Source organism: Miniopterus natalensis, chromosome 9 (genome assembly GCF_054644295.1).
Source record: "Miniopterus natalensis isolate mMinNat1 chromosome 9, mMinNat1.hap1, whole genome shotgun sequence".
In the NCBI taxonomy this organism is placed as follows: Eukaryota; Metazoa; Chordata; class Mammalia; order Chiroptera; family Miniopteridae; genus Miniopterus; species Miniopterus natalensis.
In genome coordinates this window covers 4,444,710-4,470,133 of record NC_142089.1, presented here as the reverse complement: position 1 = coordinate 4,470,133, position 25,424 = coordinate 4,444,710, and the positions used below count along the sequence as shown (strand labels likewise).

Below are 25,424 nucleotides of genomic sequence, written 5' to 3'. Positions count from 1 at the left end.
GATGCAGAGCCTGGACGGTAAGAGCCTGCGCTCAGGCTGAATCCTGGCTCTGACACTGCCCGGCTGTGTGACTTTAGGCAAGTTTCCTGACCTCTTGTGCCTCATCTGTAAAATGGGATAGTAGTAGGTATAGGTGGGGCCTGGGGTGCTGCATTTCGAGCAAGTTCCCAAGGGGGCCAATGCCGCTGGCCCAGGAACCTCACCTTGAGTAATAGAGGTGGGGGTCCCCCGGGGTGGAGTTGGGGTGCACATCCAGCTCTGTCCAGCTCCGGCCCCTCCAGACATTTGGTATTGGATTGTACTCCCCCCCCCCCGACTCTCAGGGCCCGCAGGTGGGCCCGGCTCCGGTGCCCCTGCAGCTGGGCCAGGTGGGGCTTTCTGCAGGTGCTATTTACCAGGCTTTGCAGGGAAAACCAAACCAACCTGAAATAGGCCTCGAAATGGGAAGGTTTGGGGCCGCTCTTTCTTTATCTTGATGCCACGAAGGTTGAGCCACAGGTCTTTGGTTGCACAGCTCATCACCCTGTGGACACCTCGCTCTGCCTCCAACCGGCCGGGGAACCCCACCCAAAAGCCCCCCTTCCAGTCCTCGGGGTTCCCCCTCCCACTCTCCCCTTTCTGAACCCCCCCTTCCCTCCCAGGCCATGGCCAGAGCCCAGTCCCGCTGTGTCTCCCCCTTCCCCAGGAGCAGCGGGAGCTGATGGGCCAGCCAGGGTCTGAGCCCTTGGCCGGTGAAAATTTGTGGGGAACTCAAAATTCAGGAGATCAGACTTCCCAGGGCCGCTGCTGCCCTCTCTGCCAGAGCTGGGGTGGGTGAAGGGCCCGTGTGAGTGGGGGGCCCCGGGTTGCGAGGGACAACGGGGAAGATGGGAGAGGTGGCAGAGAGTGTAACGAGTGGAGCAGGGGCTGAGCGCTGTGCCTGAGGCCTGAGACTGGGCCAGCTTGGCGAGACCACAGAAAGTGCTGCAAGGGCGAAGGTCAGACCCCCAGATGCCACCTCTTTCTGCTTATGGGCTGGGAATACCCTGGGAAGGTGGGTGGCCTCCCCCACTGGAAGGACAGCTCCTGGAGGGCATTTGGGCCCATCCAGCTTTCTGGCGCACAGTAGGTGCTTGATGGCGTGTGGTGGTCAGGAGTCAGCTGACCTGACCCCGCTTGGGCAGTTCTGTCACCTCCCTGAGATAAGCTTCCATGGTAACAGGGTCTCACAGGGCTGTGGGTTCAAGAACCGCTGCTGTTACTTCTATGACGTGCATTGTGTTGACCCTGTTTCCCGGTGCCTGTAAAACAATGACATCACAGGCCCAAAAAAATTCCCCAGTGTCTCCGCCAGAGAAGGCCAGCCCCAGCAGCCTGGGGGCATCTGGGGTGGATGCTGGGGGCATGGGGCTGAGTGGTGCCCCCACCTGGACCCCACCTATATCTCCGGGAATGTCTGGGGGAGCTGGGATCCAGCACCGCCATAGGTTTAGGGGGGCTAGTCCCTTCCTCCATAAGCCCTATATGGAAACCGAGGCCCCCAGCCTCTACTCCCTTGGTGGGGCTCTGATGGGCTACAACTGCCCCTCTGGACAGCAGGAGGGCAGCGCCCCCTGGTGGCACACCTGGCATTACGCAGGTTTATTGTCCAGGGGCTGGAGCAAGGGGCTGTCTCCGGCCTGAGGCGCTGTTATTTACCCGTGGTTTTGTACAATTGCTTTATTCCTTTCTTTGTGTGTACACACAGTATTAGTAGTATTATTACTACTCTGTTTTGCTGAGCGATTTGCAAGTCTGTGGCGGACGTTTTGACCCTTCGCCCCAAACGTATCAGCATGTTTCTTCTCCAGCGAGGGCATCTCTGACATAAAGAAGTTCAGGTCCGGGCACTTGACATGGTAGAGCGTGACCGGGCACAGAGCCCAGGTTCAAATTTCACTAGTATCTCAACATCGCCCGGTAGCCACGCCTGCCTTCCTCCTCGACTCAGGCTCCAAACCATGCATGGCAGGCAGCCGTCCAGCCTCTCTGGCCTCCTGTATTCTGGAACGGTCCACAGCTCTTCTTTGTCTTTCATGGTTGGCATTTTTGAAGAGCCCAGGCTGGTTGTTTTGTAGAAAGGCCCCCGGGTTGACTTTATCTGATGTTTCCTCTTGGTTTGGTTCAGATCATAGACTTTTGGTAGAAACACCACAGATGCGATACGTCCTTCTCAGAATGATTTTTATTTTAAATCCGGGCAGCCTGTGACCCAGAGATGGGGAGATAACTGGGGGCGCAGTGAAGCTCAAAGGTGCTCTCTGTGCTTAGTTGCTGTGTGACCTTGGGCGGGTGATTGCACCTCTCTGAGATGCAGTTTCCTCACCTGTAACGAGGGGCGGTGATCTGGTCCCAAAGGACTGGGGTTTGCATACAGGAGGAGATGTGTGACCGGGGCAGTGATAGGCAACACCGTGGGCTCCCTATTCTTGTCTGCGCCTTCCCCTTCTCCGGTGGCCCCGAGAGTGGTGGCAGGAGGTGAAGGGTAAGCAGCCAGGCTCCCCTCGTCTGTCCCCCGGGCCCCGGGGAGTCCACAGCTATCGATGAGCTGAGCAGGCAGGCTGGGAGGGGAAAGCCCAGGCCAAGGGCCCAGAAATTTCCCCACTCTCTGCGGGCCCGGCAGGGCTGAACCCTCACCCCCAGCCGACCCCACCCCTAGGCTCCCAAGCTCGCTTGGTGAGATGCTTCGGGCCCGGGAGGACCTAGGAGGTGCTGGCAGGTCCCTGCCCCTGGAGAGGCCCCCTGAGCCCCTGGTTTACTTGAGAAGATGAGCTCCTGGAGCAAGGAGGCTGAGTGCGCGTGGGCGAAGATGGTGCCCTGTGACCCACTGTGGGCAGATGTCAGGTTGTAGTTATTATTTCAGGTGGATGTGGTGACGTCTCAGGTGCACAGAAAAAGGAGACTGTAACACACACTCCGTGTAGCCACCTACCTCCTGCTACACGGGCCTCCTGGCTGCTCTCTGACCCTCACAGAGAAGTGTATTAATTCTCGCTGTTCCCTCAAGTGGAGGGAAGATCAGAGACGTGCCTTAGGCCAGCCGGGCCTGGGGTGTGTGTGTGTAAATGGCTTCTGCTTTTCTCCCCCAACCCCAGGGCCCCACCCCACACTTTCAAATAGCCCTGGCAATGTGGGGCGGCCGTGAGAAGGGCATGCTCCTGAGTCTTGACCCTGCCTGACTGTGTACCCAAGGAAACCTAGCAAACAAGCTGAGCAGAAATTTGCATTGTGGGCCCAGGCGGGAGGCCAGGTGGGAGGCGAGAGAATCGATCCAAGGGAGAGAAGGTGGGGTGGGAGCGGGGGGAGGAGGTGGGGACACTGGCCCAGAGAGGCCAGGGACTGGCTGGCGGGTTGGATGTGAGCCCGAGGGGAGGGGAGAGTCAGGGGCCTCCCAGGAGTCTGGCCTGAGGGGTGAGGGCTGGCCCGGTCGGAGGAGATGTGAGACCAGGTGTCTGCGGCCTGGTTTCTCCTCTGTAACATGAGGCTTGGGCTCAGGCCTGGCCTTGACAGTGAGTGGGGACCCAGCCCCCTAGGACCTGAGGGCCTGGAGGGAGGATGGGTGTCTGGGACCCACCGGGTCTCACTGGTTTGTCCTACCCTCCAGGGTCGACCCCCCACGGACCCCTGTGCTGGAGACCCCAGCCGCTACTACGACAAGGCTGCCGGGAGGTGCTGTTACCGCTGTCCTGTGGGTAAGTGGGGGTGCTGGGGCTAAGAGAAGGGGGTTGGGGCGTGGGGAAGACCGGAGTCAACATCGTCATGGTCATGTTGACTATGAGTTCTGAAGGCCGTCCCACGTGAGTTCCTGTTTTTAATTAATCGCTGCCCCTTATAGAACATGTTCTACATACGCTAGCCTGGGACCTTCGCATGCGTTGCATCATCTCATCAGATCCTCACAATTACCCTTTATTATTTCCATTTTGCAGATGAGGCTATTGGGGTGCTCCAAGGTTAAGTAACTTGCCCAAGGCCACGAGCTGGGAAATGGCAGAACTGGCTGGGGCTGGAGCCCAGGGTTCCGTGACCCCAGAGTCCGGGCTGTCCATATCCCTTGACCACCCTTCGTTTCTAGGCCTGGACGCCCGTCCTCTAAGCCTCCCAGCATTGCTGTCCGGAGGGTGACAGGCCATGATGCACAAGATCACTAAGGGTATGTGGCCCGAGCTGGGCCGGAACCCTGGCCAACCTGTCCCCGGACCGTGAGGGCCAAGCAGAGCCCATGCTCAGTCCAACAAAGGACCGAGAAAAACATTTAGGGAAAGAGTGATAATTTCTATTTCCAAAAATTATTCAGAGCAGTCATTATAGGGAAGAAAGTAGAACTGTATGAGCTTTTCCTGCCTTTATTTTGTGATTTAGTGTTGGGTTTGAATATATATAAGGTGGGTCCCTGTGCTTTTTTCAGAGCTTGGGGCCTCAGTGCCTAACTGGCTGGCCACCCACCCATGCACCTGCCTGTCTACCCGCCTCTCCTTTCACCCACCCACTAGCTCGTCCCCTGGCCCTCCTGCCGTCTCCTCGGGTCCCCTCCTTCCCCTCCCTCCTCTCCCATCCCTCTTCCCATTCTTTCGGCCACCCCTCCTCTATCCATCTACCCGTCTGTCCCAGTCTGCTCAGGCTGCCATAGGAAATACCAGAGACTGGGGGATTTAAACAACACGCATTTATTTTCTCACAGTTCTGGAGGCTACAAGTCCAAGATCGAGGTGCTGGCAGGGTTTGGTTTCTGGTGAGAAATCTCCTCTTGGCTTTCAGACAGCTGCCTTCTCGTGGCTGAGATGGAGAGAGAACTCTCTCTTTCTTGTCTAATAAGGCCACCAATCCTGCGGACCCGGGCTCCATCCTTCTGACCTCATTTAACCTTAATGACCTCCTAAAAGCCCTGTCTCCAAATATAGCCCCACTGGGGTTTAGGGCTCCAACATAGGAATTTGGAGGGGACACAATTCAGTCCATGGGACCACTCCCTCCCATCTCTGCTCCCCTCCTCCCCTTCCTCCCCTGCCCCCTTTCACCCACCCTTCCACGCATCTGTCGAACGGTTGTTGCCCCGTCTTACAGTGAGGTCACCCGCCACCTTTCCAGCTTTCTCTCCTTGGCCTTTCTACAGGAGCTGCTATGCTCGGTGTCCTCTGAACCTACCGTGAGCTTTCTAGTCTCTGGGCCTTTGTACATGCCTGTGGGCACCGGGGGGCCCTCCCCCATTGTCTCTACCTGCTGCAGTCCTGGCACCCCTTCCTCCAGGACGCCTGCCCTCGCCAGCCCAATGCCGGGCGGCTGGTTGCACACTGCATCTCCCCAGGCCAAGTGCAGTCAGGCTTCTTGCTCCGTGACTTTCCACGGGACCCACGGTCTGTCTGCAAGAAGACAGCCACTTCCTTCCCGCGTTCTCCGGCCCCCGTGGCCCAGCCTGGTGGGGCCTTGACAGAAAGTGGGTGGACACAGAGTGATGTCCTGGTCCCAGGCTCCCGCCACTTAGACACTGTGACTTGGGAAGAGGGGGCTCCCTTTCCCCCACGTTCCTTCTGCAAGGCCCGGTGACTGGGGGCGGCTGAGTACCTGCCTCGTGTCGCTGTGGTGGGAGGGGCATTTTGGTGGAGTTTTATTGACTCTGTGCTTCCGGGCAGGCAAGAGAGGAAAAACAAAAAACCCGCAAAACCCCCTTCCTCAGTCTCTTGGGGAAATTTCTGACATTTTGCCGGCCCTCTGCCATCAGCGCTCAGCTGTGTGGCAGGGTTTGTGCGGGGGCGGGTCGGTGGAGGAAGGAAACAGGGGGACCTTTGAAACTGAGAAGTTTAGGTGTCTTCAAATCCCTCCTCTGACCCAGGCCTTTCTAATGCCCTTTTTAGCATCCTTGACAGCTGATCCCCAGCCCTCTGCTTACACACCCTCAGTGATGGGGAGCTCACTCACTGATTCATAGCAATGGCAGTGAGTGACATTGGTGGAGCGTGCTCCATGCCAGCCACAGTGCTGAGTACTTTACCTACATATTAGCTCACTGGACCAGATAGGAAACCTAGAGGGGGGTTCAGGGATCTGTCCATGGTTACAGGCTAGTAAGTGGCTCAGGTGGGGCTCGAATATGGCATCTAATCGGAACCCCAAGCCCTTTGGTTGTATTCGGTGCTGACCCCCATGGCATCGCATCTGGGAGGCAGCAGAGCTGTGTGGCAGGGTTTGTGCGGGGGCGGGTCGGTGGAGGAAGGAAACAGGGGGACCTTTGAAACTGAGAAGTTTAGGTGTCTTCAAATCCCTCCTCTGACCCAGGCCTTTCTAATGCCCTTTTTAGCATCCTTGACAGCTGATCCCCAGCCCTCTGCTTACACACCCTCAGTGATGGGGAGCTCACTCACTGATTCATAGCAATGGCAGTGAGTGACATTGGTGGAGCGTGCTCCATGCCAGCCACAGTGCTGAGTACTTTACCTACATATTAGCTCACTGGACCAGATAGGAAACCTAGAGGGGGGTTCAGGGATCTGTCCATGGTTACAGGCTAGTAAGTGGCTCAGGTGGGGCTCGAATATGGCATCTAATCGGAACCCCAAGCCCTTTGGTTGTATTCGGTGCTGACCCCCATGGCATCGCATCTGGGAGGCAGCAGAGCACCTCAGAGGAGAGCCCAAGCCCCTCACTATTTTGCACCTTGCTCCCTGGATCAGACTCGCTGCCCATGGGGAGGGGCCTCCCTGCAGATGGGCAAGACCTGCCCAGGGGGACCATGTGCAGCCAGGCCTGGTGTTAAGCAGAGAGCATGGCTTGTTTGGGGCTAAGCCAGTGTATCCCACATTGACCCAGGAGCCGAGGGTTTCTCCAAGGGCCGTGAGCAGGAAGGAGGAGGAGTCCTCCTTGTCTTCCCTGCCCTGGGCCAAGCTTGGCTGGCCCACAGCTCCCTTCCGCATCTGCAGTTCTCCAGGGAAGCAGGGCAAACGCCAGACAAACCTCTTTTGGCCCCAATTCCAAAACCAAGGAGAAAGCATCTGATGGCTCAGCTGAGTCCGGATGTTCGCCTCTGCTCTGGCCCCAAAGCCAGGACTGCCCTGGACTGTTGCTGGGGGAGGGGTGGGACCTGTGGGCTGGGAAGCCCTTGCGACATCTGTCTGCTAAACAGGCCGTTAGAATCTAGGGCAGGGTTGCTGGGGGTTGTGGGGACACACCCCTGGGGGACCTGGCCTAGTGGGAGCATTCAGGGGGGCTTCCTTGAGGAACCAGCCTCTGAAGGAGTCCTGAGGATGAGCAGGAGTGTGTCGGGCCGAGGCGTGGAGGTGTGCTCTGGTCGGAGGGCACAGAGTATGCCAAGGCATGGAGTGGGCGCGGAGAGGCCACTCAAGAGCAGGCTGGGGTTCCATGTGTTGGAAGCACAGGGTGAGAAAGGGAGTCGGAGAGGGGAGGGGGCGAGGCAGGAGGCTCAGACTCAGTGAGGGCAGTTTCTGGGGCCAATGAAGCTTCCCCCCCCCCCTGCGGTGGCCTAACAACCCCAAAACTGAGCCAGAGGTGAAGGCAGTGACGGAAACGTTAGGACAGACAGAACATTTGGAGTGGGAAAGGCACTGATCTGGGACTGGGAGCAGAATGTGGCTGGAGGCTGGTCAGGGCAGGACACCTGGGAACCAGCTCTAAGAGCATCACCGCAGTGTGGGAGCCTTTATTAACCACTTCTGTTTCTGACTGTGAAAGTGATCGTGGAGAAGCTCTCTGTGGAATGTGGGAAACGAGAGAAAGAGAAATGAGGAAACAGTCATAATTCTTCTGCTCCGTCTGCTCCAGGCCCTGGGCCTTTATGTTCTCTGCACACTCCGAGCCTGGGCCTCCCCCAGGGCCTTTGCACTCACAGTGCCCTCTGCCCAGAAAGCTCCCCCAGCCTCCTTCAGTCCTCGGGGCGCTGCGAGGCCACCAGACCACCTCTAGGGCTCCCTCTCCACTCCCCCCACCTTTCCCTCTCTTTCTGCTGCTATACTCTCTTTAGTTTGCACCCACGCTGGAAACCGGCTTGCCCATTTCTCTTTCCCAGGCTAGAGCGTGAGCTCCACGGGAGCAGGGTCCCCATCTCCTCCAATCTCTAAATCAGCGTGGGAGCCAGGGGGGCGCTCGCTACATGCGAGCTGGGTGGGAAAAATCCCGCCACCAAGCGAGTCCCTCTGGGCCTCGAATTCTGTTTACTCTGCACTTAGCAACCTCGCCCCGAGCCCTGTCCCCAGGCTTCCCCTGGATGACTCAGGGGCACAGGAAATGCTCAGAAGCCCTGGCCCAGAGTCCCTGGGGTGTAACTAACAGAAGCCTAACTCAGGCCCAAACGAGACAAGAGAGAAACAGCTGGCTCGTCCGGCCGGCGTGGCTCCAGGGTTTCGCATCGGCCTAGGATCCAGGAGATCGCAGTTCGATTCCCGGGCAGGGCGCGTGTCCGGGTTGCGGGCTCGATCCCCAGCAGGGGACGTGCAGGAGGCAGCCGATCAATGGCTCTCTCGTCACTGATGTTTCTCTCTCTCTCCCCCTCTTCTTTCCTCTCTCTGAAACCAATAAAGATATATTAAAAAATAATAATACGAAGAAAAAAGTAGTTGGCTCGGTAACGGAGAAAATCCATTGATTCGGGTTTGAATGATGTCATCAGGAGTCATTTCTCGGTGTCCGTGGCCTCTGGTGGCCTCTGAGCCGCCTCCTTCCCAGGTAGACGGTGCCCACGCTGCAGCCGCCAAGACGGGGCAGCTCTGGGCCCAAAGTGCCCTCTGAAGCGGGAACCCAGTACAGAAGGGGGGCTCGTTCCTGGTAGCTTTTGTGACACTCTCAGAGATGGGCTCACTGGCTGGCAAGGGTCGAATGCCCGTGAGCCCGTCACAGTGTTGAAGGTGTGAGTCGCACTGACGTGCTTGGGGTTTGGGGTGTTGCTGGGAAGGGCTTCAGGGATGAGAGGCGGAGGGGTGGCCTCTGAGGGTTTGCCGGGGCGGCCTGGCCTGCAGCTTCTCTGGCTCTTTCCCCAGGGCTGGCCCTGCAGCAGCTGTGCCCGCGGGGACCGTCTGACTGCAGGAAGCAGTGCGAGCAGGATTACTACCTGAGCGGGGACAACCGCTGCACCGCCTGCGTGAGCTGCGGAGGTAAGAGCCTGCTCCTTCCCCCCAGGGGCTCCTGCCGGGGAGGGGGCCGCGGGGACACACAGGGAATCTGGAAGGTGGAGAGCGTCGAGATCCGGAGACTGCGCCCCGCGGCGGTCCCCTGGCGCCTCGGTTTACCGCTCTGGATCTGTGACCTGGCCTCAGCCGTGATCTTTTGCGTCTGTGCTTTTTGGAGAGGCTTCCTTAACACGTTTCCTCAAGGGAGGGACTCTCAGATTTATTGAGTTTAAGTTTTGCGGAACCCGTAGGGGAAGGTTCTTTTTTAGCCCCGCTTCACGGTGAGGAAACTGAGGCTTAGGGAGCTTCAGGGCCTTTCCAAAGTTACGAAACTCCAGTGAGTGGCCCAACTGGAGTTTGAACCGATGGTCAGACCCCCAAGGGCTGTGTTCTTTCCCGGAGACCACAAGCTTCCAGAGTTTTCTCAGAAGGGCGCCTTTGTTGTGAGTTTCTTATGATGGTTAGTGAATGCGGTTGGTCAGCTCTCCCGGTGTTTGTTTTGGTTTTGTGTGGGTTTTTTGGGGGGTGGCGTGGGGAAATTTGTCGAGATTTCTTGGGTTAATGAATACTCACATTTTTAGCACGTTTAGTGCGTTTGAAAAACATGTCTGTTCTGTTTGTTCCATACAAAATTCTGTATATACCTATGAGATCATTTATTAATTGTGTTATTTAAATAATACACATTTTTATGTGGTCTGGTCGCCTCCACAGAGGTTGATTTCTGAGGCAGGTGTGTTAAAATCTATCTCCCGATATGTGTGTTTTTCATCGGATTTTCATTGCGCTCTATCTACTTCTGCTTTATAGATGTCAAAGCTGTGTTAGTAGGTACCATGTTCAGGAATATTATGTTTTCTTGGAGACTTGGGCCTTTCATCAACACGAAAGATACCTCTTTGCTCCTTGTAATGGGTTCTCCTGGATTCCGTTTTTGTTAGGTGCTGGTATTGCCATTCGCTATGCTCGCATCTCTCTGGCATAGTTTTAGTTTATTCTTTATTTTTTTATTTTAAATATATCTTTATTGATTTCAGAAAGAGGAAAGGAGAGGGAGAGAGGTAGAAACATCAATGATGAGAGAGTCATTGATTGGCTGCAGCCCACAAGCCGGGCATGTGCCCTGATCGGGAATCGAACCCTGATCGCCCGGATCCTAGGTCGATGCTCAATCGTTGAGCCACGCCCGGCCGGGCTCTGGCATAGTTTTAAAGTTTTAAAACGAATGACTGCGTCTTATTAAGTGCAAGCTACATATATATGTTCGCCACCCCAAACTCAAGCCAACTCTGCCGTCCCCCCCAGACTACAGTCAGGAAGAAGGCATTGTTAGGAGGATAGGATCACACCATCCACGGCATTAAAATGACCACATTCAGTTTTATTCCGACGTCTCAGAGGAAGGAGCCGAAGTGAAGCACCTAAACCGTCCTAACAAAACCCGCTGACATCAAGGAAAGAGGAAGGCGTTGGGAGTCGTTTAAGGAACGGCCATTTCTTGGGATAAAGTCACAGTCTGCTTGCCTCAGTCTGGGGACAGGACCGAGCAGACGGCCTTTGGCGTGAAGTCCGAGGCCTGCAGACCTCCCCGCCTCTTCCTGGCCTGCTTCACGCGGGATTTTGCCCTGTCGTGGTCTGTGGCGTTGACACTGTGCCCCGTGGCCCGGGTGCCCCGCACGCTGGCTTCACTTTGCGGGCCGAGCGTGGCCGGGGAGCCCCGCGAGGGCATCCGCCCGCCTCTCGGGGAATCGCTCGTTTTCGTTCGTCGCCTGATTTCGCGGTCGCGTGGATGGTTCTGGGTTTTTCAGGAAGGACCCCTCTTTGCGCCTCCCTTGGCTCCTTTCATTGGAGAACGCCCGTGGCCTTTACATTTGAATGACAACTTGAGGGGCCTAATATCCAACCCCCCAGAAGTTTGCAGGCAGCATTGGCTGGCTGCCTTCCTGTGATTGTGTCACCAGGGAGGGTCTGCAGTCCCCCTTCCCCTTCCTCCCTGTAGGTGACTCAAGAACAATTCTTCCCTGACCCTCAGAGATCAGAACTGGAACCAGAATAGGCGTCGACGTCGGCCGTGTGGAAGCGGGGCTCCCCGGGCCCGCACCTCTTTGCTGTCTGCGGGTTTAGCTCCTCCTGGTTCCGGGGAAACTGACACAGGTGTTTCTCTCCGCTAGACACACGTGGGGCGTGCGAAACACAGTTTATTCTTGTGTTATGATTTATTAATGACTGTGTTTTCCATGCCAACCGCTGAAAACCTCCTTTCGCCGCCCCGTGCGTCTCAGCGTCAGCCCGAGGGCTCCGGTGATCCGCGTGTTCGGCTCTCCGGCCGTCCCTCCGCCCGTCGCCGGCTTTGGCCGCGTTCCTGGCTTTGCCTGTGAGCCTGGCATCCCCGGTATTTTCTGTCTTCTCGCCCCCTGTCGGGTCCCCTGCTTCCCGCCCCCGGGGACTTTGCCGATGGGATTTCTAATGACGGTGTCGTGTGCCTCAGTTTCCCCCCTCGTTTTCGGCTCTGCTGGCTCGCCTCCCTTCTCAGCTCACCCGTTTTCTAAAATGCACCGGGGCGGTGTAGGTGTTCATCCCCACGCGGGGGTGTTTTTAGAGAGAGGGGAAGGCGGGGGGGCGGGAACGTGGTGTGAGAGAGACACGTGGCTCTCCGTGTCCCGCAGCCCCTCCCGGGGACCAAGGCGAAACCGGGGCGCGCGCCCGGCCCTGGAAGGGAACCGCTGGCCTTTCAGCAGGCGGGAGGACACCCGTGGGCCACAGCGGCCGGGCGCACCCCATCCCCCTAAAGCCACGCTCCCTTTCGGCTCTCCCTCCGTCCGATGCAGACGTGGCAGGTGTCCGTGGGTGCGACGCCGTCCCGGGTCGCGTCTGTTTGCGTCAGACCGGGTTCTCTGTCTTTGCAGATACACCCGTCTTTTTGCAACCCCCCCCCCCCCAGTTCCTGTGCCTGCAGGGTGGCCTGGCTCCCGTTTTCCTTCTTGCTCAGGCTCGGCGGGGACAGCAGCTCCGCCCGCCTTCCCTGCGCCCGGCCCGGTGCGGGGACAGCTCCGTCACACCTGCGGGCCTCCCTGGGCGCTGGCTGGCTCGTCTCCGCGGCCCAGGCTGCCGCTGGGGGCTCAGCGTGACTTTTTAAAAAAATATATATACATAACAAAGTTTACCATTTTCACCATTTTTGAGTTACTGTTTAGTGGCATTAAGGGCATTCGCATGGTTGGGCAGCCGTCATCGGCTGTGTCCGGAACTTTTTCTTTCCTTTCTAAGTTTTCTGTATTGATTTGAGAGAGAGGGAGGGAGAAACACCGATGCGCCGACCCCCTGAGGGATGCGTCAGTGTTTGACTCTCGTGTGCGCCCTGAGCGGGGATTGAACCCGCGGCCTGGGGCATGGAGTCGATGCTCCACCGGGCCGAGCCCCCGGTCGCCCGAGCTCCTTCATCTTCTGCAGCTGAAGCCCTGTCGCCGCCGTGAGACACTAGCTCCCGCCCGCGGCCACCCAGTCCCCGCCCGCGACAGCCTGTGAGCTGGACTCGTCCGGGAAGCTCCTGGAAGTGGGTCCTACAGGCGAGCCTCCTGCCACCGGCTTATTTCCCTTAGCTTGTCCTCCCGGGGTGGCGACGTTGGAGCAGTGTTGCAGTGTCCTTCCGCTTGGGTCATTTCTACTTTTTGGCTGTTACCAATAGAACCGCTACGATCGCTCATGTATAAGTGTTTGCGTGGACGCTTTTGGGCAGATACGTAGGAGTGGAATTGCTGGATCCTATAGCACATGTGTGTTTGCCCCTGGCTGGCAGCTCAGTCGGTTAGAGTGTTGTCCCCTTACGCCAAGGTTGTGGGTTCGAGCCCGGATCAGGGCACATAAGAGACTCAACCAATGAATGTGTAACTAAGTGGAACAACAAATAGTTGTTTCTCTCTCTCTCTCTCCCCCCCTTTTTTTCTCTCTCTAAAATCAATAAGTAAAACAAAAAAACAAATAAATCTGTGTTTAACTTTTCGAGGACCCTCCAAACTGGTTTCCACGGCACAGCCTACCTGCCTTCCCGCTAGCGTGTGAGCGTTCCCGTATCTCCACGGGCTCGCCAACGCTTGCTGTTGTCTGTCGGCCTGGTCCTGGCCCTCCTGGTGGAGATGACGTCGTATCTCATCGTGGTTTTGATTTGCATTTCCCTAATGACTAACGACGTTGAGCAGCTTTTCATGCGCTTACTGGCCATTTGTGTATCTTCTTTGGAGAAAAAAATTTCTCAAGTCCTTGGCTTATTAAAAAAAATACTTAATAGACCTTTTTAAAGAACAGCTTTAGATTTATAGAAAAATTGAGCAGAAAGTACCGAGAGTCCCCACATGCCCCCCACCCCCACAGTGTCTCCTGCTAACACCTTGCGTGGCTGTGGTCATTGTCACCGCTGATGAACCGGTCCTGGCACGTTGTTAACTCAAGTTCATAGTTCGCTTTAAGGTTCACTCTTTGTGCTCACAGTTCTGTGGTTTCTGGCAAACGCATAGCTTCGTGTACCCGCGGTTGCAGTGTCATCGGAAGAGCCCCAGTGCCCTAAACCCCTCTGTGCCCTGCCTGTCTGCCCCCCCAGCCCTTCACCGCTGGGCCCGGGCCGCTGCTGCTCCTTTCGATGCCTCCGTAGTCTTGTCTTGTCCAGAATGTCCTAGAGCTGAAATCACCATCTAGATAGCCTGTATTACAGATCAGTTTCTTTCACTTAGAAATATGTGTTTAATGCCTCTCCATGTCCTTTTTGCCCATTTTAAAATTAGGACGTTAAGTTATTTTTTAATACCAATTTAGGGATCTCCAGGGACGTGGGTGGGAGGTGAGGCTGCCTCACGGACCCCGCCTGCCCTCCTGCCCTCATCCCAGGAACATCCTGGCAAAGGGCTGAGCCTGCCAGCTGCCCTGCCCTGCGAAGGCCACGCAGCACCCCCTCTCACGGCTGCACTGTCCCTGGCGGGCCTGCTGGTCCCCTTCCCTCGCCCTCCCTCTGTCCTCGGTGACCCTCCTTTGTGTCCCTTAGATGACCTCGTGGAGAAGAAGCCGTGTTCAGGGAGCTCCCCCCGTGTCTGCGAATGCCAGCCTGGCATGTTCTGTGCCACGTCAGCCACCAACTCCTGTGCCCGCTGCTCCCCCCACTCCGTCTGCCCCCCAGGGATGACTGTCAAGTTCCCAGGTAAGCCCCCCCCACCCCCAGCCCAGGGCTGAGATCTGTGCCAATGCTGTACTGTCCCACCGGCCTCCAGACGACTTCCCACCTCCGCCTTCCTCCTTCCTGTGGGCAGATCGCAGCCCCTTTCACAGTGATGCCTTGGGTGCCCCAGGCCCCAGAGCCCCCTGCTCCCCCTTCCCCTCAGTGTCCCCGGCTCAGAGAGACCCTGGTGGCCCAAGGCCCAGGCCTGGCTTGGAAGAGGTCTTGGGATGGTGGGAGGCTCAGGGTAAAAGTTCTCGGATGTCCAATAAACAAGAAAGAAACCTCAAGTCCTTGTCCTGGGAGGTCCCTGGGAGGGGAGGGCTGGTTTCCCATTTCACAGTCGAGACCTCGGGAGTCAGAGGAGCGAGAGACTGGGCACCAGGCTCAAGACTGAGAAACTCGGCTCTTTTCCAACTTGCTGTGTGACCTCGGGCAGCTTCCTTGTCTTCTCTGGGCTTCTAACTTTCTGATGTGCAAGGAGGGCCAGTGGCCAGAGAGGAGAAAAGGGCCACAGATCCTGTGTAGGTGGCATGAGAATACCTTCCAGAAGGGAGGCAGGGGCAGAGGGCGGGCTTTAGAGACAGCCCAGAAGAGGTGCCACCACCATACAGGGGACACGGGCAAGATGGAATCAGAGGGAGCCGTGTCCACCGGGGAGGAAAGTGCCCGTGACCTGGCCCTTCTCCAACGTCCCATCCCCACCCCCTCTCTGCCAGTCTTCTCTCTTCCCTCCCTTCCCTTACAGACAGCCCACCCCCCAAAGTCCCATAGATTTTGCCTCCCGATTCTCTCTCCTGCCCCACCCCCAGTTTCTCCCCGCAAAACCAAACCAGGTTGTGCGTGTGTCTCCCTCTCACACACACCTGCCTGAAACATTCAGTGTCTTCCTATTGCTCTAATAATAAGGCGGTGATCCTTTGATAAAGGAGAACAGGTTTTTTAGGGGACTTTTTAAAAGCCTGTGTACTTGGGCCTTTCTAGGTTGCTGCTTTATTGGGCTCCAAGTCTGGGATATGTGAAGCAAAGAGAAAACCCAGGGGACTCTCCGCTGTGTCGCTCGAGGGTCCCAAGGCCCCTCGCCTGTCTGCCTTTTCCTTCCCACTTTTCAGGGTCCTTTAGCTGTGCCTAATGAGGGGGCAGGAGGAAGCGGGTCCACCATCTTCCCAGAAGCAGGGTCTTGAGGGCGAGGTTTTTACCAGGACCCCACGTGCGCCCCTCGCTCCCCCAGCCCCAGCTCTTGGCACCAGCCCCTCACTATCTGGGCCCCACCTGGTCTATCTTCTTTCAGTTCCGTGGGTGGGCAGTGCTTTTCCCTTCTAGTCAGGCCTTCGCATATGCTGTTCCCTCTGTCTGGGACACCCTTCCCTCCCATTCACTCAGTTAACTCCTACTCGGCCTTGAGCTGGGTCCCACAAGACACTCCGCTAAGGGACACGCAGAAGCCCGCCACCTGCAAGCGGGGCTGGATGGCGGAGTGGAAAGCGCTCTGGGCTGCACGTCAGCTACCTGGGGTTTCCTATAGCTTTGCGTCTGTGAGAGGGGCGTGTTCCCACCGCTCTCTGGGCCTCAGTCTCCCCATCTGTCAAATGCCTTGAGTTGAGTTGTTCCCACCAAGGCGCCTGGCCCAGCCGGGGCTGGCAGGCCCCGCTCAGTGGCTTTCCTGTGGCTACCACACGGTGGCGCCAGAGTCCTCTCTTTGCCATCCCAGTGGCCGGCCACGCGAGGCCACTGAGCACTTAAAATGTGTCCAGTGGCCTTGAGATGCTGTCAGTATAGAATATGCACTGGACTTCAGGTACTTAGTTCAAAAGGATGTTAAACATTTTTTTAATTATTTTTATATCGATTTCCTGATGACACAGTATTTTCGGTCCAGTGAGTTAAATGAATATATTATTTGAATTAATTTCACGTTTCTTTTTGCTTTTTTTAATCTTCACCGAGGGTATTTTTTCCATTGCTTTTCGGAGAGAGCTGGGAGGGGGAGAGAGACAGTGATCGGTTGCCTCCCACTCTCGCACTGACCGGGGCCAGGGATCAAGCCTACAGCCGAGGTCCGTGCCCTTGGCCAGAATTGAACCTGGGACCCTTCAGTCCGTGGGCCGACGCTCTAACCACTGAGCAAGACTGGCCAGGGCTCTTTTTACTTTTTTAATGTGTCTCCTAGAAAATTTAAAATGGCCCGTGTGATTCACATAATCTCTGTTGGACAGAGCCTCTGGAAGCACTCCACCCTTTGGCTGCCCCACCTGGCTAACTTCTCAGTTCCCCTGTGGACCCTCCCACGGGGCAGCTCTCAGGGTCTCAGTCTCTCCAACTGGAAAATGGGGAGTGGTTTCTGCTTTAGATTCAGCTCCTAGCTGAGCCCCTCACTAAGAGCTCACGTAGGCTCTCGTTCTTGGAGTCTACAAAGCTCCACAGGCAGACTGTGTTAGCTCCACTTTACAGGCGAGGAAATGGAAGTCCAGGGATGGCGGACAGATTGCTCAGGACCACAGAGCAGAGACTGTCCGGACTAGGGTTTGAATGTCACCCCCAGGTGTGGTCACCTATCACACTCAGGTACACAAGATGAGTCAGCATTGTTCATACCTACGCCCACCAAAACCTTCAGATCACATCCCACACACGCGGGTCACTTTCTGAGTGATGGGGCAAGAGCCCACTGAGGAAAGGACATACTATTTGTGGGCATTTGCTACACGTCACACCATGTGATGGGCACCTTAGGCACACTCTCCGTCGATGCCCACAGCAGCCCTGTGAAGACAATATTACTATAATCATGAGACTCTTTGGGTTGCAAGTAACAAAATCTCAAATTTTTTGGCTCATGTAACTAAAAAGTCTGGGGATAGCTCTGGGTAGCTTCAGGCATAGCTGGATCCAGGAACTCTGTCTTTTCCCATCTCTCGTCTCTGCTCCCCTATGTTTAGGTACCAGCAGCTCCAGGTTTGCTCCTTCCCAACCCCAGTGGAAAGACAGCTTCTTCTTACATTTCCAACAACCAGACACAAGGCGTGGCTTGGGTCGTGCGCCCATCCCTGGGCCAGTAGCCTGGTCCCATGGCTGCTCTTGGAAGGGAAGGGGAAGCCAGTCCATCCCAGCCCCTAAGCACAGACACTGAGATGGGGAGAGTTCCTGGGAGAAAGAAGCTGCTTTACCCCAGGGGGAGTGGAGGCTGGACAGGTGCAAACACCAGGTGGCCACTGGGTTTCTCAGGCGCCCACCTGGGACCCTGGTTTGTGGGGGTAAAAGTCTGTTCCTGGAGTCTTCAGGCTCCTCAGTACCAAGTCTGAAGGCATTGTGGCCCCTGCAGGCACAGCGGAGAGCGACACCGTCTGTGAGCCACCTTCCCCAGGGACCAGCCCGGACTGCGGCACCAGCCCAGAGGACTGCAAGGCGCCTGCCAGGTGACTCCCTGCCCTTCCCCTCCAGCTGACCTTAGTGTGGGGCTGTCTCACCTGACAGGTGCCTGGACCATAGCTGGGCTGGGGGTACAGGTGGGATTCAGCACAAGGTGTCAGGGCTCCGGGGTGCCTCTCTGCCAACCCTTCAAGTCATTTGAGGCCCTACTGTGTGCCCTGCCTGCCCTGATTGCACAGGAGAACGAGAAGGCCTAGAAAATACAGCCCTTGCCCCCTGGCTGTGGGCAGAGGGTCTGGGGGCCCCTTCGCTATGGGAATGGTTGTCCCCCAGCACAGGCGTCCCTCACCCCCTCGGCAGAACTTCCCGTTCCATCTCTGGGTTTCTTCCCAGTGGCACCACACCCCAGGCCAAGCTCATCCTGACCGCAGCGGGCTCCGACGCCAGGACCTCGCTTCTTGGAGGGGCCACTCCCCTCGCTCCAGGAGATGAGTCGGAAATGATGAAGGCTCCCAACTCTCTCTCCTCTGTGGGGAAGCCAAGTCCGGGTCCAGGTAATTTCTCTAGAGGAGCTACAGGCTGTTTCCCACGGCAACGGTGTCTGATTGGTGGGTGACCTGTGTGTGTGGGGGGGCTCCAGGCAGGCGGGCACTGAGCTGTGGTCCTTCCCAGTGGGGGGAGAAGAGAGACTGAAAGCGTCAAGGGCCAGAGTAGATCATGGAAGCCCTCACGCATTTAACACCAGTTTTGGGGGCCTCCTGTGTGCCAGACTCTGAGACAGGCACTGCTGCTTGTGACGGAGCAGGTGGCCTCTGCAGGTGTCGATCTGATGCTCTCCTGGCTCCCACGGCGATGGGCTGGCCATGCCCCTGTGTATTATTAAATAGCCTTCCATTGTATAGGTTCGCCTCACTGCTGATCCAGACAGTCTCTGGATATTTGGATTGTTTCCACTTCTTGGCTATAATGAAAGGCGAATCTTTGTTGGAATGTATTTTTCATTTCTCTTGAGTGTTTTTTTTTTTAATTGATTTATAGGACTTGTTATAATTCTGGGTTTTGAGCCCTTTGTCCTATAGTTGTGTCCCCCCCCCCCCCCCCGTGACTCACCTTCTCAGTCTCCCTGGGGTCTTTCCATGAAGAGATGCTCTTAGTCCTAATTCGGTCAGACTGACTCATCTCCTTTGTGACCGGTGCTTTTTATGTCCTGTTTTGTAAGTCTCTTCCTCCCCTGAAGTCGGAAGACGTCCCACATTTCTTGCCTGGGATCAGCACTGTTTCCCCTTGCATGCTTGGCTCTGCCATCTAGCTTGGCTCGTGTGCGCCGTGCGAGGCAGTGGTCATGTTAAAAGTGTCCACGCGGACACCCAGCTGAACCACCACGCTTATCAGACACGCGGTCCTTCCCCTCGCCTTTGCGTGCCAGCTTTGTGGAGGTCGGGCGCCCGTGTCTGCGGGTATGGTTCGGGCCTTTGTATCCTGCCCCATGCGTCTTGTCTCTTCTGCGTGAATGCCATGCTGCCTTAATCCCTGTGGTTTTTCAATAAGTCTTCGTGGATGGTCGAGCCACCTCTTCAACTTTGTTCGTCAGCCGTGCGTTGACCATTCTAGTAATTCGCTTTTCCACATACATGTTAGAATCAGTCATTTCAAATTGCACAGAATGTCCCATTGGGATTTTGGTTGGGGTTGCACTGAAGCTGGAGATCAGGTTGGAGAGGCTCCCCTGTGACGGTGTTGAGTGTAGGGCACAGCCCTGCATTTATCCAGGCCTCCTTTAAATTCTCCCAATAGTGCTTTGCCATTTTCTATGTAGAGATATTTACATCTTTTTGTTAAATTTCTAGGTATTTGATATTTCCAGTGATGATGCCGATGGTCTTTTTCAATACATCATGTTCTAACTCTTTTTGAACCATGTGAACTTGCTAATATTTAACCTATCAAAACAGCAATTTCATGTGATTCAACCCAAATATAGACATTTCATTGATCCCGATATAATAACATTGTATTTAACCTCCTTGCTAATTCACTTATTAGTTCCAGTAATGATCTGCAGATTCGTTGGGATTATCTGTGTACGCAGTGATATCATCTGTCTGTAACAGATTGATAGCTTCCTTTCTCAATCTTACCACCTTTCTTTCTTTTTCTTGTCTTATTGCATTGCCTAGGATCCCTGTACCATGCTGGATAGAGGGTGTGATAGCAGGCACCCTTGCCTCATGGCTGATCTCAAAGGGAAAGTGGCTGCCAAGGTTTTGAGGAGGGCAGTGGCATAGCAGTGAGCGTGGAGGGAGGGCTCTGGCATAGTGCAAATGGTGGATCGTGGAGGGGGAACCGAAAGTATAGGGGAGCTCAGAGCTCTTCTCCTGTGTGGCCTAAGACACATTCCTTCCCTCTCTGAGCCTCATGACTCCCTCTGGAGGGTGGAAATGACGTGTGCAGTTAGGGAGCTGGGGCAGGGGGCGCTTCAGTGATTGTGAGGAAGTGAGGCCTCTGCCAAGGTGACCTGGACTGGACTGTCTTTGTTTCTTTTCTTAGGGCTGTCCCCACAGCACCTGTGCCCGCTGGGGTCCAGCGACTGCAGGAAGCAATGTGAGCAGGACTACTACTTGGACAGGGATGGGCGCTGCACAGCCTGCGTGAGCTGTTCAGGAGGTAAGAGCCTATCTTTCCGCCAGGGGCTCCTTCCAGGGACTGGGGGGTTGGGGTTTTGCAGGAGAGACTGAGAAGCAGCTGGGGGTGGGGAGTCTCGAGTTTGACCTTGGACTGCTCAGCCCTCGGGGTCCTGGTTCAGCTCTCTGGTGTTTTGAGCTGTCAGCTTCTAGTGACTCCCAATCACGGTTGTGGGTTTTTTAAATTTTTGTAGAAAAGCAAGCAAGAACTTATTGACCTCAGCAAAAACACACTTAGGACAGTGAAGCAAGGAAGGACACAGAAGCAGCAGCAGGAGAGCCTAGGCCGGGCTGTGTTGGCTCCCTGTGGAGTCAGAGAAAAGGGGGCATTGGAGACAGCTTCAAGGGGTTCGCCCAGGATGAGTTGCCACTGCCCACTGCTCCCCTGGTTGCGGGTCTCGTGGGGTCCCTTGGAGTTTAAGAGATATGTGCCTGTGGGGGGAGGAGAGGGGAAAGGGAATGGCACGGGTGTGCCCCCTGGAGGGAGGGCCACAGTTGTGGGTTTCGATGGCAGTGACCTCTTCTCAGAGAGCTTCTGTTCACCCACTGTCTCCGGCAAGAAAACATTTGTCAGTCACCTCCCTGTCCCAAATGTGTCTCATTACGCCCAGGAGATATGTTCTTACCAAGCAAGTCACATTTGTCTCATCTCTTGAGGCAGTGGCTCTATTTTCACGTACACAGAGCATGCAAAATACCTCCAGACGTACACAAGTGCATTATTATATCTCTTCTTTTATAAAACCTGTGACACTTTTTGATTTGGGGAAAAAACCTTTTTTTATCATGAAAATTTCAAACCTGTTCAGAAGTAGAGGGAATCAGGAATCGTGATGGACTATCACCCAGTTTCAAAGACTCGTCGAGTCGTGGTCAGTCTTGGTTCATCTGTTCCCATGCCCAGTCACCCCGTCTCTAGATTCCTTAGCCGCTTTATTGAGATATAGTTGATATATAATAAAACACACATGTTTAAAGTGTGCAGTTTGGTGAGCTTTGACGTATGTGTGCATCTGCAAAACCACCACCATAGTCAAGGTAATAAACTATCCATCCCCCCGCCCCAAAGCTTCCTCAAGCTCCTATCTCCCTCCCCCACCCCCACTCCCAAGCCCAGGCAGTCATTCTGCTTCCTGTCACTGTGGAATAGGCTGCATTTTCTAGCATCTTCTGTCAACAGAATCATGCAGCGTGTGCTCCTTCCTCATCTGCCTTCTTTCGCTTAGCACGATTATTTTGCAGGTGCCAGAGACCAGCTCGATGGAAAAGTCAGCTGAGCATTTGCTCCTGGGGGGATGCACCTCTGCCCTCCTGGGGCCTCTCTGCCCCCCCCCCCGCCCTTGCCATCCCTGATCCTTCCTGATGACCTTTCTCTGTGTCCCTTAGATGACCTCGTGGAGAAGACACCTTGCACGTGGAACTCCTCCCGCGTCTGCGAATGTCGGCCTGGCATGTTCTGTGTCACGTCAGCTACTAACACCTGTGCCCGCTGCGTCACCTGCCCTGCTGCCCCACCGGAGATGGTCACCAACGTCCAGGGTAAGGAGTCTGCACCGCTGACCAAAGGGCTGAAGTCTGTGCCCTGTAGCTGCATGTCTCCCACCCCCACGGGGCAAATGACCTTCAACCCCAGCTGTTAACCAGGTCAGGTTTGGGCTTTGTGTTTTCTTTGCCTAGTTAGATCCAGTGAGTGGCATGAAAAACAAATTTGTCATTTTGGTAAGAGTTTCTGATGATATTTTTTTTAAAGTTCTGGCTGAAATTGTTGGGCTGGTAAAATCTTGACTTATTTGCAAGGTCATTTTATTGACTGAAGATAAGTGAACATAAAGTTTGCTAAGAGGCCTCCAATCAAGCTGGTGGACACTGGCGAGAGCGCAGAAAAGCCTAAACCTCGACTGCGAGAAACAAAACAAAGCAGGTTCATGAGCCGCGGAGGGATTTCAACACATTTCTAGAAAGCAGAAAACAGATGGGCGGGTGGCGACCAGTGAAGCCAGGTGGAGGGAAGCTCACCCTACAATTCACTCCCTGAGGGCTGAGGGGTAACATGCTCATAAGCCCCCCCAAGGGGCCCTGGCCTCAGAGCAGGCGAGCAAATTGAAGGATGGGCGTGAGATGGAGAATTGCGAAGGGTAACTTCCTTTTGAAAATAAAATTTAAAAACGTCTGTAACCAGTGTGAATAGGTGGTGCCTGGGTCAAGATAATCAACTTTTTGGCTAGAGACACTCAGGGGGTCTCCACAGGAAGCCAGGGCTGGCCGTGTGGTGCTTCCACTCTGGTGTGACGCCTCCTCGTGTATCTGGGGTAGGCCCTGGCTGTCGGCTGTCTCCGCCGTCACTGAGGTGAGGCCGCCGGCTCACGCACCCCCCGCAGGCCAAGCGCCCAGGGAGACCTGCTGCTCCGGGAAGAGGCCCACCGCAAAGAGGGCACCCTAACTCCAGCAGGAGAAACCCCGCCGGCTACTGGAACATTCAGCGTAGTCCTTTTAAAATAATACGAGTGAGCAGCAAAGATCTTCAGGGTTCAGGGAGAACCAGAGGATAACAAGATTCACAAACAGGAAAACTGACTACAACTGAAGCAACAGCAGTAGGAGAAAACTTGAAAAAATGTAAGCGTGTCCACAGAAAATGTCAGGAAGCTGTTACATCCACAAAGTGAGAACAGAATGCTGTGAAAAAGGAACAGTAAAAGACCAGAGGGCAAGAGACGGCTTTTAGAAAGTGTGCTTGTTGTCAGTGGGTTGCCTCTCAGCTCCCGGTGCACCCTCAGGACCTGCTCTGCTCTGAAGGGTTGGCCTCTTCCAGCATTTCTCCCGGGAGCATGATGTTCAGCTTTGCCAGTGGAGGGCGCTGGGGGCCATTGGGGAGGAAAGAGAGGGCTCTGGGCTGCACTTGCTTTTTGCTGCTCCTGCTGCAGCACAGTCTGTCACCAGGACGTGTGGATGGGGCCATCAGGTGGTGCCCTTCCCCAGTTGTAGGCAGTCCCTTGGGGACCTCACAGCTGCAGCGTAGGCCTGGTGACCCCCATAATGTGGCCTTCCCAACAGGGACATGGGCACGTTCCAGGCCTCGGGTCAACAGGAGTGCTGTAATCCCCTCTGCGCATCCTCTACCAGCCGTGGGTCATCTTGCAGCCCTTCCCAACGTGGTTACGGGGTGCTCCAGGTCTTGTTCTCACAGTGGTGCCCCAAATTTCCCTGTATACCTGGCCTTAAAAATATGAGACTTCAGAATGAAAGTATCTACCAAAGGCAAAACATGAGTGAAAACTGCCCATGCCTAGACGTAATAGATATACCTGTTTACTTATTTACTTACTAAATTTTCAATCACAGCTGACATACAATATTATATTGGTTTCACGTGTACAACACAGTGATTAGCCATTTATGTAACTTACAAAATGATAACCTTGATAAGTCTAGTGCTCACCTGACACCATTCACAAAGTGAGAACAGAATGCTATGAAAAAGGAACAGTAAAAGAACAGAGGCCAAGAGATGGCTTTTAGAAATATTATGGACTATATTCCCTGTGCTGTACTTCACATCCCCATGACTTTTTATAAGTGGAGATTTATGTTCTTAAACTCTCTCCCTTTTTCACCCAGCTGCCAAACTCCCCTCCCATCTGGCAACCGTCAGCTCGTTCTCTGCATCTATGAGTTTGTTTCTGTTTTGTATGTTCATTTATTTTGTTTTTTTAGATTCCACATATAAGTCAAATCATATGGTATTTGCCTTTCTCTGACTTATTTCACTTAGCATAATCCCCTCTAGGTCCATCCATGTTGTTGCAAATGGCAAGATTTCATTCCTTTTTATGGCTGAGTAATATTCCATTGTATAGATGCACCACAGTTTCTTTATCCATTTGTCTATCGATGGACACTTAGGTTGCTCACCCCCCGCAGCACAGTCTCCTCATGGCAGTGGTGGGGCGCAGAAAGGGGGTGAGTGGAAGAACAGGTGCCTCTTAAGGCCCAGGCTGGGAATGGGCACATGGTCACTTCCACCCCTCCACTGACCAGACAAGTCATACAGCCCAGTTCAGGCACTGGTGGGACCGGGACACAGACAGACACCTGCCTCGACTTGGAGGAGCTGCAGAGTCACCTGGAGAAGGGCGCTGATGTGGGGCAGGGTGAGGAGTTGGACTTACAGTACAATCTACGACGCCAATCCCATCCCATCGCCAATTAAAATCATTTCTTTGGGGAGAAAGACTTGATGTTTCCTTTATTTTTATTGTTGACACTATTACAGATGTCTCCATTTAAGACCTGATTTTTAAAACAGCTTTATTGAGGTACAATTCCTATGCCATAAAATCGATTCATTTTGAGTGTACAATGCTGTGATTTTTATGAAATTTACAAATTGTGGGACTATCGCCGCTGTAAAAATAAATAAATAAACGGAGAGAGTTTAAAATGGGGTCAGAGCCACCATCCCAGAGAAAATGCCTTGCATGTTTTATGCCTCAAGCCTTTGGAATGTTAGAACTGGGCAAATTAACCTTTGGACTGGGCCTAAGCAACCTTGTGTTCCAAAGAACTGCTGGCAAAGATGACAAGAGGGCAGATATCATGACTGCCGGCGGGGCTGATGACAGGGCAGAAAATGGAAACCTTTCTTTAGAGTCGCCATCACTGCGTTGCTTCATCTGCCCCCCCAGAGGCGCCTTCCTCTGCTGATGTAATGAATATTCTACTGATGTAATAATCCTTCTGCTGATGTCGCTGCTCCCCTGCCCCGGCTCACGCACATCCCCGCCTTTGCTTCCTAGCTGAACACTGTTCGGGCTTCTGCCTGAATCGGTTCTTCCCGAGTAGCTGTTCTTTGAACCTCAAATAAACGCTCGCTGCCTCCCACTTTGGCCTTTTATTTTTAGGTTAACACCATGATCTGTGAAACCTCGAGCCCGTCAGTAGTCACCCCTGCCCATCCCCAGCTCGGAGACTACTAACCCGTCCCCTAGGTTAGAGCTTTAGGGACATTTTAGACTGTTCTTCTGTGTCTGTCCCTTCCCTGGA

The 25,424-nt window shown here is 54.8% G+C and overlaps 1 protein-coding gene across 3 annotated transcripts in view; it reads left to right on the top strand.

Annotated features, from left to right (window-relative positions):
* The first annotated feature begins 3,628 nt into the window (after positions 1-3,628).
* Positions 3,629-25,424, top strand: part of TNFRSF8 (TNF receptor superfamily member 8) — a 37,273-nt gene continuing 15,477 nt past the window's right edge. For 2 of the 3 annotated variants that reach the window (XM_087820779.1, XM_087820778.1), the window contains exons 1-7: positions 3,656-3,710; positions 9,003-9,116; positions 14,164-14,316; positions 17,654-17,747; positions 18,094-18,254; positions 20,248-20,364; positions 21,768-21,920. In XM_087820779.1, coding sequence (XP_087676905.1) covers positions 14,229-14,316; positions 17,654-17,747; positions 18,094-18,254; positions 20,248-20,364; positions 21,768-21,920 — 613 coding nt within the window. In that variant the 5' untranslated portion in view covers positions 3,656-3,710; positions 9,003-9,116; positions 14,164-14,228. Of the gene's footprint in view, positions 3,711-9,002; positions 9,117-14,163; positions 14,317-17,653; positions 17,748-18,093; positions 18,255-20,247; positions 20,365-21,767; positions 21,921-25,424 lie in introns of all 3 variants that reach the window. The other variant, XM_016205633.2, reaches the window with a different exon arrangement.